The sequence below is a fragment of the Rhipicephalus sanguineus genome, chromosome 8 (genome assembly GCF_013339695.2).
Source record: "Rhipicephalus sanguineus isolate Rsan-2018 chromosome 8, BIME_Rsan_1.4, whole genome shotgun sequence".
NCBI lineage: Eukaryota > Metazoa > Arthropoda > Arachnida > Ixodida > Ixodidae > Rhipicephalus > Rhipicephalus sanguineus.
Window position 1 is genome coordinate 124,906,076 of NC_051183.1, and position 20,495 is coordinate 124,926,570.

Sequence of the window (20,495 nt, forward strand, 5' to 3'; positions counted from 1 at the left end):
CGTACTCCGCCTCGACCAGAAACACTTTTTTTTTTCTAGTATCGTTTATTCCCTCTAGATGGCGCCAGCTACCACCTACTTCACGGCTGTGGCGCTCTCACAGCTGCACCTACTTATATGTTGCTGAATATCTATATATCGAAACTATGCTCTGCTGCATCGCGATTATTTCGCTGCTGCAGAATGTATATTTTGGAGGCATATGCGGGGCCCATTGCCCCGTAAACGTGTGGATAACGTCGCTGCACCGCGTGATGCTTCGAAAACTAAAGACAGCAAGACTAACGTAGTCCCGGGTGAGAGCTCCTTTGCAGTATCCGTCTCTTTCAAAGCGAACACCGTCTCGCTGGCCGAACGAAACGTACGAGTTGTGTCGTTCCGTTTCGTGAAGTTTTCATCCCCGCAGGCTTGTCTGCTGATTTTAATGCCATATCATTCGATATTAAGCACAGCGGGACAGTTTTTTGTGATTACCAGTGCCGCATACTCTATCTGTCGAGAATCGATGCACTCGCTAGGCCTAATTGTATTGCTCGTTCCGCTTCCCTGGTGTCAGTCATCTTGATTGTGACGGAGGAGGAACTTCTTTCCGTGGCAAAAGGGAGGAACGTTCTTCCATTCAAAGACGAACATTGGGGACATCGCCGTTTTTCTCTTAGGGAGAGAGGGTCACTCCGTTTTTTTAAGTGTCCTGTGGCTTTTCTGTTCTGTGGCTTCAACGCAAACTCCGCGATAAGAACACAACGTGCGCGAAGCTCTGAGCCGTGTGCCGATTTCCCGTAAGAAGACGGCGCGCACAACCGGGTTGGACCAAGCCTGGCCTGTCAGTGCGCGAATTTCCTGACAGTACCACGGATCTTACCCGCGCTCCCCTCCATCACCCTTCCATGCACATTCGCGCGCGAGAGACGGCAAGCACGTTTCCTCTCTGCTCGAACCGCGGTCGTGGGCAGCCCTCGCACGCAGAATACATCATGTCCGGGGCAATGTTATCTCTTTGGAAATTATATGGAACATCACGGCGACAGTGACGGCAAACATATGTCTAGAGTGTCCATATAGTTGTTCTGCAATATAAGAAAATGGTCGCACCCGTGCCACTGCGTGCGACGCAGCGTACCACGACCGCGCGGCGGCACTAGACAGTCCGGTGATCTGATGGCCAGCGCGTTTCGTCGTTGACGCGGGATTTTCAAGAAAGGCTGAAGGGTTGATATATATTTACTGATTCATTATGTGCTGGCCTAATTTGGGGAAGCAGGCTAAAGGTGAAAAAAGGCACACGCTGCCTTCTGAGACCATTTATTTTCGTTTCTGAAAAAACCAGACAGTCCATTCACGGAAAAACATTACATTATGAAAATAAGGTATACACATAATCGGAGGCTTCTTTCTACTCCAGCTTTTCTTGTTTTGAATCCTCGTGTCTAGAACACTGCCACTCGGTTGTTTATTCGTTCGTAGAAGAGTTTTCACTTGCTTCTTCTCTCGATCAGTTCCCTATAAGCGAATCTTCACTGTACTTATAAATTATATTCCTTTGTAACTCCACATAAATATTGGCCGATCTGCCGCAATGATAATGCGCCGCCAGCAAAGGAGAATGAAACGAAATGACAAATCCTGACAACCTTCACTGCTATCTGCGGTTGCAAAACCGCAGTGTCTATTTGTAATTATGCCTTTCTCGTTTAGCGAAACATCCACGACGATATGTGATGATGGGAACCAAACTATGGAAAAGGGAAAATAATATTTTTGGGTTACTTACGATGACTGAAAAATCCATCTTCCTTGTATTTCAGGAACGAGTGCTGCTTCTAACGACTTGTACATGGCAACACCAAACAGTTCTTGTAGGACTTTTTACTGCCTAAAAGTGCAACGTGAGGATTTGTGCTGCTATAAGATAGCGTCAATTGAGAACTTGATGACTCAATACGCGTGAACTTGCATCGTTCTTTGTGCTCTGAACCGCCGAAACTGTCATGAAGGTTGCTTCGCAGGCATTCAGTCAAGTGCTGAGCACATTCAAGGCGTAGATATTTCCGTGTATTCGGCGAAACGGTTCAACTTGTGGAAGATCCACGGGGAAAATGATTCGATGCGCAAGAACACACTTGGAAGGCTGCTGCTGCCGCAGGGAAAGCCGTACGAAGCCAAGCCTAGTAGATACGTCACCCCGTCGCTGCCAGTGCTCATCGCCGGAGCCGCTGTGTCACCCTGGGAACAGAACATATGGATGAAGCTAATGCCCGGAAGGTTTAACGCAAAAAATTTGAATTGATGTACACAGGGACCCACTGTTGAAGGGAACGTCGGCACGCGTGGCTGACTTTACGCGTGGCGGCCCCTCGGCGTCACCACCGGCCAACGAGCTTTGTGCAGGCGCATTGAGTACGGTGCGTGGCGCCGTTTTATCGCGTTGTCGTCGCGGCGATTGGATGCGCGGCAGCAAACGCTTTCCTATATTTTTACTTGTACTGCTCGTAACTAAATGACTTGTTGGAAGTTCGCGCTGTGTCCGCGTCGTACCTCTGTGCCCCTGCCCCTCTGTCAGTTATAGGCGTTAAGATTGATTACCAATGTTCCCAAGCTCACGTACTTTCAAGAAAAAGACAACCTGCCGCCTACAGGAACGAAACCTCCAATTTTCAAATAACGCGTCCGATTCTCTACCGAAGGTTATGCGAAGCTTGCAAGTTCGGTATCTGCCGGCGGCCAGTTGTCTTCCTGTTCACTTTAATTTGCTCACATTTATATCATAATTACTACAAATATTGTCCCCAATAGTCTTCTTCGCATGATTCTCGTTGGTTCTCATTAAGGCTGTGTGGAACAAAGAAAAACGAACCCTTTAGCTTTAGCGATTGCCTCGTTTAACATAAATTTGTGTGTTTTACACAAACGTATATAAGCACGAGCATGTATCTCCCTGTTTACGTCATAGCTTAAATTTTAGTGCGGGCCCCAATGAAGGGTTCTTATATTCCGAGAACATATCTGGATTAGAACCGTTTGCCGTTTCGTTCACCACTATTCTGGGCAACGTCGCCGCTGTGGTAGAGCAGTCATAGCGCTCAATTGCAGAGCCGAAATGGCGCATTCAGCCCCGGTCACCGCGGTCGCATTTTGATGAAAGTCAAATGCTAGCGGCCTGTCTATTTCAATTCAGGTGCATGTAAAAAAAAGGCCATATATTCAGAATTTTCGGAACCCTCCACTACGGAGTGCATCATAGTCATATCTTGGTTTTGGCACGTAAAACTCATGAACTTATTGTTTACTACTGTTCTGGACAACAGAAGCTTCGAAGCAGCCGCGAACAACACACTCTCCTGAATGATCCCGATGCGCGCATGCATTTTTGCCCCGTACCACTACTTTCTAAGACCATCTCGCACGAGAGCGACTCCATTGAACCTCAACCGAAAACGGATTCACACCAAGTGATGTTAGTTCATTGTGCTTATGCTGATCACCCAACAATACCTTCCCCACCTATTCCCAAACTACGGCCGAGAGCCTTCCTCTTCTGCGAAATAAAGGTTCAGTTCATTCTGTAGCGTCTCCGTGAGTGTTGTGTGCTAAAATAATTCAAAAAAAGAACCTAACCTGTCCTCCAACATACTGAAGCGAATAATAACATGTCTTCGCCGAGTATAAGGCCCTGCGACACAACGTCTTATACTCGAGTCACACGGGCGCACTTGGAAGGCCTACTGGTCGATGGCATTAGAAACGCCACAGCTTTAGCATATCAAATGAGTTGTGGCCCTACTACACAGCAGTCATGAAAGACCATTGAGTGATTTAGGCGTGTCTGGCAAAAATTTCGTGGCAGTGCGTCTCTTTGTTTTCGTTTTTGTGTAGCCAGAAGTTATATAGCTTCTGGCTTCATAAAACGAAAACAAAGAGACATAAAGTTATAGCCTAGAAGTTATATAGTTTTAAGTGATGTATAGTTATATATCACATAAAACTGCACACACTTTCTTTTATTTTTATTTAAACACTTCAAAAAGCTGTTTCTACACTATTACACGTACGCGTGCACTCTTTAAATTCTTGAGCAGCGAAACTGCGTCATCGTTTGCGCCTCTCAATACGGCTGCTACATAATCTTGACAACAGTCACGCAGGGTTGCCAGGTCGAAAAGACAAAAAGTCAGCCGTAAATGTGGAAAACCAAGCCAAAAGAAGCAATTTAGCGAAGGGCAGCAAAAGTACCCAAACGTAGGCAGGCGTGTGTAAAAAACGACTGCGAAGTTTGTATCTAAATGACGAACTGCTAAAGCGTATTGACGCAAATGTAGATAAGTGGAGCCTAAACTTTTTGCAATGTGACTTGCTGCTATTCATGCATAAATTGCTGACTTTCGCGATGATTTCGTGCGCGATGACAAAATTTCTTGCACTGTTGAAAAATGTCACTATTGAAGCGCTTGAGAGACGTCCTTTAAAAGGACTGGCAGTAAGAGCCATGCGGCGTCAATTAAAATGAGCACGGCTCGAGTGTGCTCAAAATCACAGTTGCGGTGTTTTGGTCATAAATTGTAGTCATTTTCGCAATAATGTTTTGCGTATTGCCATAGTACGAGCAGTTTATATTCCATAGTCGCACTACGTACCTGATGACTCACCCAGTTCTTCGGGTATCAAATTTCTAATGTCAATGATACCAATAATAATATGTGTGGTTTTACGTGCAGAAACCACGATATGGTTACGAGGCACGCCTTAGTCTAGCGCTCCGAAATTTTTGACCGCCTAGTGTTCTTTAAGTGCACTGAGATCGCACATAACACAGGCTTCTAGCATTCCGCCTTCATCGAAATGTGACCGCCGCCGTCGGAATCGCACCCACGACCTTGGGGTCAGCCGCCGAGCACTGTAACCGTTACACCACAGCGGCAGTCTCTAATGTCTATGAGTCCACAGCGTCCTGGATGCGGAGCGCTTTCAATTGTCCTGTTCACATCCACTGACTGTTTAAATAATTCTTAGAGTTTCAGTCTGAAAATCACGATATGAATATGAGGGACGCCGAAGTGGAGGACTCCGGAAATTTGGACCACCTGTGTTCTTTAACGTGCACCTAAAGCTATCTAAGGGGCCTCATCAAATTACAGTTTGTATTCGCATTGAGCAATGTAGGTTTTCTGGAAATTGAGGCTCCGTGCAGTAGTATTCCCTCTAGTCACCGCCACATACAAAAAGGTATTTTATTTTGTGTAATGCAAGTGCCAAGTTAAATTCTGGAAGCTTGAAACATGCCTTCTGCGCCATTTTTTTTCACACTGCATGCTCGAACGGCAGCAGCTATGACATCACCAGATATTGATCACTTGGTTAAAATCGAGCGACCAAGAAAGTATCCAAGAAGCAGCCAAATATCTAAGGCGTTTTTCTGACGTCACAAGCCCAATAAAAGTAGCCAAATTGGCGTGGTGTAGCCAAACCTGGCAACCCTGCAGTACCGGTGGTTTTTTCGAGAGTATGTGTAGTTCGCAGATGTCAAGAAGTAGCGCTGCGCGTGTGTCATCTTCGTGCCTGAATTATTTTGTCCTTGTGTCGAGATCGCTCTGCGACCAAGTGTTCCGAAAAATACTTTAACAAATAATTATATTTATATAATTATAATATATATATTATAATTATATAATTTAATAATTATATCTATATAATTATAATTATATATATATATATATATATATATATATATATATATATATATATATATATATATATATATATATATATATGTTACGAAGAGTCTGTCTTCGTTTGCCGTAAAATAATTAAGAAAAAGGTATACGCTTCTAAAAAACTGTTTATTTGTCGACGTTTCGATCGGAGACCGATCCTGATGAAGATCGGTCTCCGATCGAAACGGCGACAAATAAACAGTTTTGTAGAAGCGTATACCTTTTTCCTATATATATATATATATATATATATATATATATATATATATATATATATATATATATATATTTATATACATATATGTATATATATGTAGTACTTTGGGTATGAAGATCGATGGGTCCGGTACGATAGGTGGGTGAAAAGAAGGACTCACGTACGAAATGTAGTTTCGGCTGGTAGGCCAGCCTTCGTCGGATGAAGGCTGGCCCACCAGCCGAAACGTTAATAAAACTACATTTCGTACGTGAGTCCTTCTTTTCACCCATATATTTATATATATATATATATATATATATATATATATATATATATATATATATATATATATATATATATATATATATATATATATATATATATATTCCATGAGTTTTACGCCACTTTGGTTTAATTTTTCGTTTGTAGTTGTAAGTTCGAACACATTGTGAATGAGGGGGCACGTTCGCGCTGTTTCCGCCTTCTTTGCGTAATATCGAGGGGTGGACAACCAAGCGCGCAGTACGCTTATGGGGCGGCACCTTACATGCTGAGTCGCCAATGGTGTTGCTGTTTGTCACTAGCTGTCTGCCTATGAGAACCATGTGTACGCAATTCGAATTCTCAGGAACGGACTTACTTAAAAATATTCTTTCCTAAATATAGGTATTGGCGTCACCTATAGAAGCTCGCGGCTATAGTAAGGTTCCTTGTTTCGCCGGGCCTATATACTGCGCTTTCTCTAACCTCGTTTTGTTTCTAAAATTGCTAACGCAAGAACATTAGGCACCTCGCTGAACTGCCAGCTGCAGGTAATGTGGCGGCTGAATGACGAGATACAAATCCCACGTGACCTACGTAACTAATGAAGTCATGTTACGATCATATGACGTCGTGAAGGACGTCATATGATGATATCATCGTGTGACATCATCAGTCGACATAGTCGCTCGGTGAAAAGTGATCCGATCCCGGATGCAGTGCGACCCCAAATAATGTGAAGAAAGCTTCAAAAGGCAGGAGGGGTAAACTGGGCCACTTTACTCATAATATCAATGTAATTTAATGCGTATCTCTCAGACTCCAGCTATTTATGTCTTGCACGAAGTCTGGTGGCCGACTGTTTAACATAATGCAATACCGAGTGCGAAACAGGCTCTCGCTCTCAAGTGTTACGTAGAGTATAACATGGTGCTGAGGCTTTTTTTGCCTTCTACCACTTTATCTAGATAGGCTATGAGCCATATCACGAAACATGTTATTCTGCTATGTCTTCAAGTTTAGTTCGTTATGCCATAAGCGCTTTCAGTGAATTTGTCAGCACATGCGTTAATCCACGTTTATTAGATTCGTGGCACGAAAGAAAACTTACATCACAAAGAGCCGTACTGTCCCTTTCGGCGCAGAACATGATGAGATCGTCGTAGCCAAACTTCTTGAAACGGTGATAGCAGTCTTCCCCGTACATACCACGCACTGTTCCTCGATACAGCGACGTCTGTTCCGGTTCAGCTATTGGCAGGAACATTTAAGAAGCAAGCAATTTAATTTGCGTGCTATCTTTCAAGATTTAGAGGCGCATGTTTACGGCACTTCCGCCAATTTTAACTTTCAGGGGTCTACTCGCATGATTTCTAAACATTAATTATTACAAGAACGACGCAGACTTTTAGAACATACGTTCTTATAAAGTGAGGTTATGAAGATATATATGCAAAATGTAATCCGCACCATGCCACACCCGCATCACCAGTTCCAAAATGTCTGATTTGCGAATGGTTTTCTATCAAAGAGCATATTTCAATGATGGAAATACGTTCGACTACTATATCATTATTGCATTCTTCAGACACCTTAATTTTGTTCTAGAAGACTGGGCGTGCAAACATGGACACAAGAAGGAAGTCGAGACATCACAAACGCCGAATTACAACTGCACAGGTACACAATGGCGGAAAAGAAAGAAGGCACGAATACTTATCTGCGCATGCCCAGGCAATAGGCAAACCTATCGATTCGCCACGCGTGTCTTCGCCCGGTCTTTTAGAATGAATACTTACCATCTAGCTCATCTCTCTATTCTTCAATATTATTTTCAGCGGTGGTAATATAAAAAGGAATGCAAAACCAATGCAAACGTTCGTTTCTGCAGTTCTTTATGGATTTATAGATATATGTAAGAACACGTACGCTGTTCCGCACATCAAACTTTGTTCGAACCTCAAATCATCCAAGAAATTATTGCCGGGGCCCCAGTTGCAGTTGAAAAATATGTGTAAAATGGCAACTCACATTTATCAAACGTCACAACGAAACACATTGCGGGGCTAGTTGGTGATGCCTATCCCCCTTCATGAAAGTTATTCAGTGCTATGTTAAGCGACAAGCATGCAGAAAGACATCAGGTGCTGTACAACTTATTTTATTGAAATAGACACTCGCTACACTCGACACAATTTGAAGAACCAGGGCACATGTACAGTCAAGGCAGCAAATGTGTCTTGAATGCGCATGTCTTGAGACTGCCTTGACGTGCACTGACATCAGATAGCATACGAGCCTCTAGCATTTGCCTCCATCGAAATGCCACTGCCGCGATCGATACCAAACCGGCGGCTTTCGGCTCAGCAGCCGAGCCCCGTAGGCACTTTGCCACAGTGGCGATATTCAGACAGGTGAGTCGCTAACCAGATACGGTTACTATACCGTAGTCGTACTTTTCCCAGTTTTTCTTAATTCGCTTGGCTCGAACTAGCTGGAACACCCTGTCGGCTGCTCTAAAGCTACGTAGAAAATGTAGCATCAGCGCTAATAGAACGCCAACGCACGACCACGAGGAGTGTCTATTCGTCATCAACAGATGCAGCGCGAAAGATTGTGCAGTGAAGTTTGTTTGCAGCAAATAATCAGTGTATGTGTGTATTTTCTTCGCAATAGCCACAATTAAGACCATGCATCGTTATGTTTCAAGGGCCGACGCGCCGAACAGAACCGGGGGCAGGCTATGCCTCCCCTTAAACTTTCAGTCACAATCCGAATGGAGGCAACGAATGAAATCGCCGAGCCAGTCCTGGTAAGGCTTGCACGAGGCACTTTCATTCTTAGGCTGCGCTTTGGACGCTGAAAGCTGCAGCCACAGGGGCTGATAACTACACATTTACAAACATAATCTGCGAGGAGCAAATATGAGAAAGGACTGAGGTGAAACCTGGAGACTTACAAAGAGGGTTCAACTTAAATTGAGGACGACGCAGAGAGCGATGGAAAGGAAAATGATAGGTGTAACCTTAAGAGACAGGAAGAGAGCAGAGTGGGTCAGGGAACAAACGGGGGTTAAGGATATCATAGTTGAAATTAAGAGGAAGAAATGGATATGGGCCGGCCACGTAGCACGTCGGCAGGATAACCGGTGGTCATTAAGGGTAACTGACTGGATTCCAAGAGAGGGCAAACGCGTGAGGGGAAGACAGAAAATTAGGTGGGTAGATGAGATTAAGAAGTTTGCAGGTATAACGTGGCAACAGAAAGCACAGGACCGGGTGGATTGGCGGAACATGGGAGAGGCCTTTGCCCTGCAGTGGGCGTAGACAGGCTGATGATGATGATGATGATGATGAGGTGAAATGCCATGACTTATATTACGTCACAGGCACGTACAAATGTTGATAGTTCTCAAGCACACGGTGAGCACTTAATGACGCCCACGACACGGATAAAGACAGAAGCACAGTTTCCGGAAGAATCATTCCTTAAAAATAAGAACTACGGTCATGGTTCCTCTGGCTCAGCAGTAGCACACGCGACAGTTCTTTCACTGTCTAACGGCGACTTGCGGGAGAAAGAACACAGTTTGGAATGGGGCCATTGATTTCAAGGTCTCGGTCAAACTCTGTCAGATGATGTTGTGGAGCGAGTTGATTCGAATTTCTATCGCCAGAACTTCGACACGAGAAGGGGCTGTGGCTTTCGTCGCACCGGCTATGATCCGCGCACACCCTAGACACCACGCGGATTGGTCCACGCATATCAACGAGCATCGGCACTCTAGCGACAGTGAAAAACGACATCCGGTGCCTTAATGGTAGTGGTCTGATCTGGCGGGTTCGCAACGCACACCAAGACTCACCGGAATGCACCTTGGCCGTTTTCTGGCAGTGCGACACACACGACATCACCTTCCCCATTTTTTCCCTCGCACTTCAGGCACACTTGCCTTGATGCGGCTAGTTCTAATTGCTTCTTGTTTTCCACAGAGTACCTCAGTTTCACAACTCGACTCTGCTCAATATTGCCACGGAACTCATAACTTATGTAGACAAACTGAAATATAAACTTGCCCCAACCAGCGTGGCAACCTTGTAGCAAAAATGAAAATCGCAAAAATTGAACGGCTTCTTCACATAAGCGTCATATGCCGCTGCAGTACGTTCGACACTGCCACGACCTCAACTGCAATGTGAGCGCCGTCCACATTAAAAAAATAAATTATGCGAAGCCTTCGAATGTAATGTGGCGTTGACACGTTCATTCAGTCAGCGATATGCTTCTTTCGTACACTTCCATGGCTTGGCCTCTGCTGCATTTGCACCGAGGATCTTGTGCAGCTGCTTGCAAGATGCTCTGATGACGCAGTTTCCTGAAATTATGTATTACCGCTGGGGCTGACTTCAGGCACAGGTACATGTCTTCTGAAATCTTGGACTCGCAAGGTACAAACTGCATTCTTGACTGAATTCCATTGCAAATGAAAGTGTCGTCCATCTCACAAGCTGTTCTTTCCAAGGTGCTCACTTTTCACACTCACTTGTCGCTTAGGCAGGCTCATCAATTCTTGCTCAAAAGATCACTGGTGTGATCGAAGATATCCTGCTGAAGCAACAATATCCCATTTGTACAATACGACAGGATATCTCTCGTCGCACCATGCTGACGAGAATAAACACACAGAGAAGTCTCCTTGCCAAAGAAAAAACGGAACCGGCCACAAGTAAATTTCACTCCACGCAGCAATGCATGCAGCTGCGATGTCTCTAACATGCCAAAGCAAGTGCCGCCCGTCCAAAAGCATCGCGTCTCTCTTTAGGGGGGCGGCCAATACACAAGCGTTGTTGTTGCCGTACAACGCCCACGCTAAGTGATTTCTTATCATCGTGTCGCTAAAGAGATCGGACCACCTGGAATGGCTACTTCGCTCAATCGATGCACACTTTCTTGCGGCACGCCCGTGCCAGAACGCGTTGCCTTGGAAACGGTGCGTCAGCCGTTCCTCCATTTTCGTAATGATGTGTGCATAGTCGCGAGATCAATACGTGACGACAGGGATCAAATTACGCTGCGCCGTATCACTTTTGAGAGATAGGTCGAGCTATCTCTCGACAGCACATTTATAACTGCTGGACGCGTCATCGGTGATACGTGCTGTCACCCGGCTTGTTTTGGAGAATTGTTTTATTGTTGTTGTGAATAAGATTTCAAGTAATACGTGCTGCATTGCTCAACGACTGGCCAGCACAACCTGCAAGAGCAGTTCCGTGCAGTGAAGTTGGCCCCTCATTCAGCTCTCCGTATATATAAAATGTCAACGTCAGCCTATCTGATGCCTATGGCACGATAGAAGGAAGAATCCAGTCATCCCCAGCAGTCCGTGCGCGAGCTGATTCCATTTTCAGCACATTCTTCTTGAACGCTATTTTGACAGTTACTCAGATCGTCTTCAGTCGTTCTTGGAAACTCATCACCGCCATTGCTGAAAAAGTGCGATATCATCTCAAAGCCGTAAGTTGCAAAATTATGATGTTATCCGTCAGTCATAATTCCTTGAACCTACTCATATAAATACGTTTCCAAAATATATACAAATGTAATGCCTATGATGGAGCAGACGGAACTGCACAACCAGTGCTGGGCAGTATCGAAGATACATGTATCTTAGATACTATCTTAGATACACTTTAGGTATCTTGTATCTGTATCGCGATACGTCTCGAAAGACGAGTATCTGTATCTGTATTTCCGATACATTCGATAATGTATCGTGTATTTTAAGATACAAGATACTTCTATCGCCAAACTCCGCTTCTCAAGCTGGTACTGGTGTCACTAAGCGATCTGAATAAGTCTAAGGGCAGTGACGTTATTTTTACGCCAGAGTCGTCCAGTGAGGGTAGATCAGGAAGACAAGCACGCGGACGTCTGCGCCCAGGCCACGTACATTTTGTTTTCTCGATTTCTTTTCTTTTTAGTTGCTCCAATGACGCTGCACTTGCTCATAACCACTGTCCTGCGCCGCGTACTCCACTGCGTGCGGCGTCTATCGCACAAATTCTGATGTTGTTACAGTGTCGTTATTGCAAATCATTTTGCGTCTTGATCCGTAACGAAATGTGATGCGTGCAAGAATGGGGTTGCTTTGCGTCGCGTGGATTTTACATATTAGCGATTTAAAAGATCTCGAGGATATAAGTTTGACTTGCATGCAATGAATTAACTTATGTGCATATAAGATTCTAACAACTTTAGCACCACGGGTACTGATGCTAGATCTAATAGAGCAAGCGTTTACCTAACAGAAAATATCTTGGCGTACGGTATTTTTCATTTCCATCTGCATTTATTCAAAGAATTTATGAAATCATAGTTTGATTATTAGCACAAGGCACAAGTGCTTTCTTAGCTGTAATTTTGCGTCACATACATTACCTAGGTCTTTGCACTGTTTTTCCGGTCTGGTCACTGCAGTATGTCTTTTGTAACGCGCTCCCAAAAAAAGATTGCTGCTTTATTCTTCTAACAGTCTGCTTTATTTCTACTACTGTTTACACATTTACACGTTGCCAAGGCGATTTTGAAAACAAATATATTATTATGTGGGCGTGCCTTGAGTATACAGTACAAAATATTCTACTTACCGCTTAAGAAAATAGCAAGATTGAGTTTGCATTATAAAAATGGAAGAGCCATCTTAAAGATTTTAGGAAGGGGATTCGAGAAACGTTGTTTCACTGAATGCACCGTTTTACTCATGAGCGTCCCAACGAGCCGTTTCAGGCAATTTTCCAGAGGCACTGAATTTCACATTCTCTCAACCATGCCCTCAGCCGTGGGGAGGCGGGGCGGCTAAGGGCTTGGTTGGAGGGGGGGGGGGAGTTGCCCAGGCCACTCCCCCCCCCGATATTTTGGTGAAGTAGGTGGTTGTACCAAAAATAAATAATGAAAATAGGTGTTTTTCTCAAGATAGCCAAGGTTTTGAGCAAGTGCCCCCCCCCCCCCCCCCGAAAAAATTTTTGGTTACGAGCCTGGTCTCAACAGGTAAATTGGCGATACTTCGTGATCATACTTGTTAAAGGCGCCGTCTGTATCGTGTTTCTGTACTCATTCAATGTGAATGTTTGATAAACAACCACCTCCCTATTTTACTTATATTTGTTTTCCGGTTTTAGGCCTTCTTAAATATTTTCTTATTTCTAATCGCTACGTAAAGGGAGCTATAAGCGGCAATAGCGCGAACAGTGGCGGTGTCCCGCGATGCTTCGTGCAGCTACGCAATACGTCTGAGACATTTGTGTGTTGCACATGTTCTCTCGTTCAAGAAAAATTGCTAAAGAATTGCACGTTAGTGCTTATATCAACAAAGAATCCCTTACGCCAGCAGCTAAGTAGAACATAGAAATTCATTGCAGGTTTACGTCATCTACATATACAACAGAGGTCTCAAACTCAGCTTATAGCCGGCGGGCCGCAGTCGCGAAATTTAGCTCCAAAGGCCCGGGGACAGCGAGGATGGTGGGGTCGGAGAGAGTTTGAACAAAATGTCGTTGTCATTTGAAAGGAGGTCTTTGACATATCTCATATATAGGTCATTTCTGAAGGGGATTTTGAGTCCGGATTCCAGAAACAACGATACGGATGTACATAACGAGTGAAATCTGGACGCGGATTGAAATATAGAGTTCTTGTTCCACGGTTATGTTTCAGCACATGGTGACCACGTGTTCCTCACGAAAGAAATGCTTGAGACCAGTCATGTCTGTGTGGTTCACTAACATGCTTATTTACAAAACAAAAACAAATGGAACGGAGACGGGCATGTGTGCCGGCCGGAACGCTAGCGAACGGTCGCAAGCCCCGTATACACCATGCGTTCTCCGCGCCAATCCCCCTGCCCCCCCCCCCCCCCCCCAGGAAGAAAAAAAATGGCTATTAGAGTTGTTGCTGCTGTACACCTGTCCGGATATACGGTATTGTGCAAACTGTCTTTTACAGACAAGGTAAAAGTCCACACCGGTATTTGCGCCGTCGTGCGAAGGCTTCTTATTCACGTTATTGTGATTACATGGCAACCCGCTAGCTCGTCGGCAAGTTGAGCAGCGACTCCCATCAATTACAAAAATGACAAGCAAGAACCGCTGTCGGCGAAGTGTATAAAGAGTTGTCCTGTGAGCAAGCAAAAAAAAAAGGGCGCGAGAAAGCGGCGCACAACGAAAAGAAGTACACGGGACGACGCGCTACTAGCAACTGAAATATTTTTATTCAGGAAGGACATATTTATACCGCAGTGAAATCAAATCTAACCCAACGAGTCTACCAAAAAATATAAAACCATATGCCCGGCATACCTACGTGAAGTAACGTTGTAGATAGGCTATCTCCCCTTCCTGCAGACTGATAGAGGGATGACTGATGCAATCCCGCCCCTCCCTCTGGATAAAGAGGGCTTCTATAATCTCCCTCTCCGCGGACCCTCTGTGACTGTAGATTACAGTTGTCTGCTCAAATGTAGGCCTGCAGCTACCCTGATCGCACCCTCTGCAATGCATCGGCAGATGTGTGAACGGCCTTCCTATTAAGGAGCTGCTGTGCTCTCGCAAACGCACGTTGAGGCCTCTACCAGTTTGCCCTATGTATGCCTTGCCGCACGACAGTGGTATTCTATATACAACATCACGTGCGCAAGGTACGAACTGCCTTACGAGCCTAATGGCACAACCTCTTTTTTCACACTGCTTTTGCCTACCTATCTTCTTCCCAACGGCTGAGCAGATGCGGCCCACCTTGTTTTCAGCGGAGAACACGAGATCCACCCCATACTTGGAAGCCACTCTCTTAAGGCCGTGCGAGAGGCAGTGGACGTACGGAATTTTCCACACACTCTTTTTCTTTCCTGCGGGATATTCTTGGCTGGAACTGTCCCAGGCCGTTGCTTAATGGACTTTTGTATTTTTTCGCAAGTGGCAGCGATGACATTATCAGGAAACGTGGCGTCTCTTAATCTTTCTACCTGCAAGAAAAAACTTGCCTCCATAAGATGTGGGCATGACCTGTCCAACGCCGATCTTAGGCAAGTCAGCGCCATGCCGTTTTTTACCAGGCGAGAGTGCCCAGAGCTGTACTCAAGAAGCGGCTTCGCAGTCCTAGGGGAAAACATCCAACACACGTGTTTTTGTTGGAATGACGGCTGCAAATCCAGAAAACGCAGCGCTCCATTCATCGGCATTTCACACGTGAAAGTCAAGCCCCGCCCCTTGTTGCCAAGCACACGTAGCACTTCATCAACCCGGCAATCAAAGCTGACTGAATTAATCAACACCAAGTAGTCGTCCACGTATCTGTACACTTTTTGGACCAAACCTTCAAGGCCAGTTACAAGCTCGTTGTCAACTCTGGCCACAAAAATGTTGCTCAGTATTGGAGCCACTTTCGATCCAATACAGACCCCTGATCTCTGGACAAAGTTCTTACCCTCCCAGCCGACGTACGTGTTTTTAATGTAAAAGAACAATAATTCTAAAAACTTTCCACCGAGATATCGCACTTGGTCACAAACTTCACTTCATCGTTGTTGCATATGCACTCTTTTACACTGGTCATCAGTTCATCATGAGGCAGTGAATAATATGTCTTCTATGTCGATGCTAAATCCCGTGGTGTTCTCATGGCCGTCTACTTTGAGGAAATTGACTACCGTTGACGAGTTCGGAATGATGAACGGGTCATCCACTTGCAGCGTGCTCATCTGCGACTGGAGATACGTAGACACCGCGAGACACCAAGTGCCTCTCTCGGACACGGTCGCACAGAAAGGAAAATCTGGTTTGTGTGTTTTTACTGAAAAGAATGTCTCCAGAGCATTTGTAGATGTAGATGAGGGCCGTCAACAACGAGGGGTTAAACAAGACTGCGTTAGAACATTCAAAACCTGCAAGGCAAGAACTGCATCTTGGTACGCAAGAGAATCCCTGTGTCCCCTGATTTGCAACCGATGTTTGGATGGATGCTACATTCGGAAGACCATTGCCGGCGTATGTGCAGGATCCTTAGCGCTGAGTGGCAGCATCAGGTGCGTTTCTTCAGGGATTGCCTGCTCGTCTCGTGTGAAAGGCAAGGTGGAATGCGCGCTTTCGGGAGTTGGACGAAACTCGCCCACCAAGTCACTGAGCTACTCTGGCACAGTGTTCGTCCCACACTGCCGAAAAGAAAGAAAAAGCGCCTCCCTGACCGGCCGGTGGTCGTCATGGACGACGTCCACATTCCCGAGGAACACAAGAGAGTGCTTCAGCTGGGACCAAAGTTTTGTTTGGAGCCAAACCTACGGCCTGTGGATAAGGTGGCCTTGGCAAGGTCGGTGTCCCGCAAGGTCGAGGAGGAAGACAAATCCAGGTGTATCACAGAGTGCGTGGAACTTCTACCGCGGTCTGAAGGTAGGAAAAAACGGGGCGTCAGTCTCGATCCCGCTATTAATTTTTTTTACCACCAATGGCCTACGTGTTCTTCTGTCGGACAAAGAAGGATCATTTGTAGTTATTCCTGCTGGAGTGTTCAGTGAAAAAGGAGGTGCCGCTGTGCCTAACAACTTTCGCGAAGTGTCAGAGAAGCCACTGGAGACAGGAAAAAACGTGCGGGAGCTCCTACTTCGGTTAAACTTGGAAAAAGTGTGCAGTGAAGTGAAAAAGATGAAAGCCTCAACTCTGGAGACATTCTTTTCAGTAAAAACACACAAACCAGATTTTCCTTTCTGTGCGATCGTGTCCGAGAGAGGCACTTGATGTCTCGCGGTGTCTACGTATCTACAGTAGCAGTTGAGCACGCTGCAAGTGGATGACCCGTTCATCATTCCGAACTCGTCAACGGTAGTCAATTTCCTCAAAGAAGACGGCCATGAGAACACCACGGGATTTAGCATCGACATAGAAGACATATTATTCACTGCCTCATGATGAACTGATGACCAGTGTAAAAGAGTGCATATGCAACAACGATGAAGTGAAGTTTGTGAACAAGTGCGGTATCTCGGTGGAAAGTTTTTCAGAATTATTGTTCTTTTACATTAAAAACACGTACGTCGGCTGGGAGGGTAAGAACTTTGTCCAGAGATCAGGGGTCTGTATTGGATCGAAAGTGGCTCCAGTACTGAGCAACATTTTTTTGGTCAGAGTTGACAACGAGCTTGTAACTGGCCTTGAAGGTTTGGTCCAAAAAGTGTACAGATACGTGGACGACTACTTGGTGTTGATTAATGCAGCCAGCTTTGATTGCAGGGTTGATGAAGTGCTACGTGTGTTTTGCAACAAGGGGCGGAGCTTGACTTTCACGTGTGAAATGCCGAAGAATGGAGCGCTGCGTTTTCTGGATTTGCAGCTGTCATTCCAACAAAAACACGTGTGTTGGATGTTTTCCCCTAGGACTGCGAAGCCGCTTCTTGAGTACAGCTCTGTGCACTCTCGCCTGGTAAAAAACGGCATTGCGCTGACTTGCCTAAGATCGGCGTTGGACAGGTCATGCCCACATCTTATGGAGGCAAGTTTTTTCTTGCAGGTAGAAAGATTAAGAGACGCCGCGTTTCCTGATAATGTCATCGCTGCCACTTGCGAAAAAATACAAAAGTCCATTAAGCAACGGCCTGGGACAGTTCCAGCCAAGAATGTCCCGCAGGAAAGAAAAAGAGTGTCGAAAATTCCGTACGTCCACTGCCTCTCGCACGGCCTTAAGAGAGTGGCTTCCAAGTATGGGGTGGATCTCGTGTTCTCCGCTGAAAACAAGGTGGGTCGCATCTGCTCAGCCGTTGGGAAGAAGATAGGTAGGCAAAAGCAGTGTGAAAAAAGAGGTTGTGCCATTAAGCACATAAGGCAGTTCGTACCTTGCGCACGTGGTGTTGTATATAGAATACCACTGTCGTGCGGCAAGGCATACGTAGGGCAAACTGGTAGATGCCTCAACGTGCGTTTGCGAGAGCACTGCAGCTCCTTAATAGGAAGGCCGTTCACACATCTGGCGATGCATTGCAGAGGGTGCGATCAGGGTAGCTGCAAGCCTACATTTGAGGAGACAACTGTAATCTACAGGCACAGAGGCTCCGCGGGGAGGGAGATTATAGGAGCCCTCTTTATCCAGAGGGAGGGGCGGGACTACATCAGTCATCCCTCTATCAGTCTGCAGGAAGGGGAGATAGCCTATCTACAACGTTACTTCACGTAGGTATGCCGGGCATATGGTTTTATATTTTTTGGTCGACTCGTTGGGTTAGATTTGATTTCACTGCGGTATAAATACCTTTCCTGAATAAAAATATTTCAGTTGTTAGTAGCGCGTCGTCCCGTGTACTTTGTTTCGTTGTGTGGCGTTTTCTCGCGCCCCTCAATCATTATGAACAAATACCAACTCGCCCAACTTTTTACCGTACTTTTCTAAAACAAGCCCCAATAAGTTGTTTTGGAAGGAAACTAATGTACTTTGAGCAAGAAGGGCAACACTTTTGAGATACTAACAGACATTTTACGCAAGTGAAACTAAATAGGTCACAGTTCAGAAATTTTCAAGGAGACATCTTTGTGTATAGGCGTTTGCTGCTACATTGTATGGATCTACAATAACAAATTTGAGAATGTATCGAAGTATCTCAAGATACAATTGCCAAGTATCGTATCGGATACAATTAGTGCGGCAGTATCTTGTATCTGTATCTCCAATACATTTTGCCTGAGTATCTTGTATCGTATCGCGATACACTTTCAAAGTATCTTTGCCCAGCCCTGTGCACAACCATTTGAAGTATCCGATGATGCTTCAGGGCAAACTAACGCATTACCTGTAGGAAAACGACGAGTTTACGTGATCATACCTTGACAGATTGCTCAAGACGCGATTGAAGAAAATGAAGCAGGTGTTACACTCTTCCACCAAAAAAAAAAAAATTAAGGCAGCTTGGCACTAGTGGTGCCGAGTCTCAAGGAACAGCAAGCGAAACTGGGTGGTCTGCCTTGTTCAACTTTATTTTTCTCTTTCTCTTTCATCTCTTTCTCTCTCTTTCTTTCTAGCTCTCTCTCTTTGCTATCTCGTTTTTGTCCCTGTTTCTTTCTGCTTCTTTCTTTCTATCTCTATTTATTTATCTCTATTGCTCTATCTCTGTATTTCTTTCGCTCTCTCTTGCACTCTGTTTCTTCTCTTTTTTTGTCCCCCACCACGGTGGTATAGTGGTTATGGTGCTCGACTGCTGACCCGAAGGTTGCGGGATCGAATCCCGGCAGCGGCGGTTGCATTTTCGATGGAGGCGAAAATGTTTGAGGCCCGTGTAGCTAGATTTAGGTGCACATTAAAGAACCCCAGGAGGTCGAAATTTCCGGAGCCCTCCACTACGGCGTCTCTCATAATGATATTGTGGTTATTATCTCTTTTATTGTGTCTGCTTCTTTCTACGTCTTTCTATCTCTGTAAATTTCGTTTTTTTTGTCTTTCAATCTTTTTTTCTTCTTCCCTTTCTTCCCTTTCATTTCTCTCTTTCTCTTCCTTCCCATCTCTTTCTTTTTATCTCTCTATATCTGCGCTCGTTCACTCACCATCCGAGTTACTGGAGTTACTGCATCTTACGCCAGACAGATCGGCGCAGCGGGAGATGGCGCGCCGGGCGCACGAGTTCAGGGAGCAGAGCAGGACATATAGAACAGGACGAAGACAGCGCGCGACGGTCGAATTATAGCGTTGCACGCGCTAGGCGCAGCTGTGCCATGTGCTAGGCGACGCGAGATGGCGTCTAAGGCAGAGGCGTTTCATGATGATGATAGTTTTGTTAGCACCTCGTAGGGAATCTCGATCTTAAACACCTCCGCCCTTAAAAGGCAAAAGCCTGTTTTTTTTTATTGATACAAGTACCTGCAGCGCCACGATGGCATCATTGCAGGGGGGCAACTCGAGAAGCAATATTCACCTAACAATCACTCATAAACATGCATTTTGCTAGGCCAAATGAGCCGTCACGAGCGAGTAGTACATAGGTTGGGCATTAAATGAACTCTTTGAAAGCCTCAAGCGACAACCCTTATCGTTGTATATATTTTTCAAACATGGAATATTTAGCTAAGTACACACTGCACGTTTGTAAGGCAATGCGCGCACCTACATATAGCTGCCCACTATGTTGAGGCTGTGATTGATAGCCATAATGGTGGTGACTTATTCCTGAGCTCTTTGTGACAGGTGGGGAGCTGTACTATTCTCACTCCTTATTGAACTTACACAGCAATGATGAAAATTGATGTTCATGTTCTTCCGCAAAGCGGTCCGCCTCGAAAAATAAATGTCGATCGCAGTGCCACATC

The 20,495-nt window shown here is 45.3% G+C and overlaps 1 protein-coding gene across 1 annotated transcript in view; it reads right to left on the reverse strand.

Moving 5' to 3' along the window:
• Positions 1 to 2,031: 2,031 nt before the first annotated feature.
• Positions 2,032 to 20,495, reverse strand: part of LOC119403494 (spaetzle-processing enzyme) — a 32,267-nt gene continuing 13,803 nt past the window's right edge. Inside the window, exons 3-4 of the mRNA XM_049418348.1 lie at positions 7,280 to 7,419; positions 2,032 to 2,223 (exon numbers count right to left, since the gene is read on the reverse strand). Of these exons, the coding sequence (XP_049274305.1) occupies positions 2,032 to 2,223; positions 7,280 to 7,419 (332 nt within the window). The remainder of the gene's footprint in view (positions 2,224 to 7,279; positions 7,420 to 20,495) is intronic.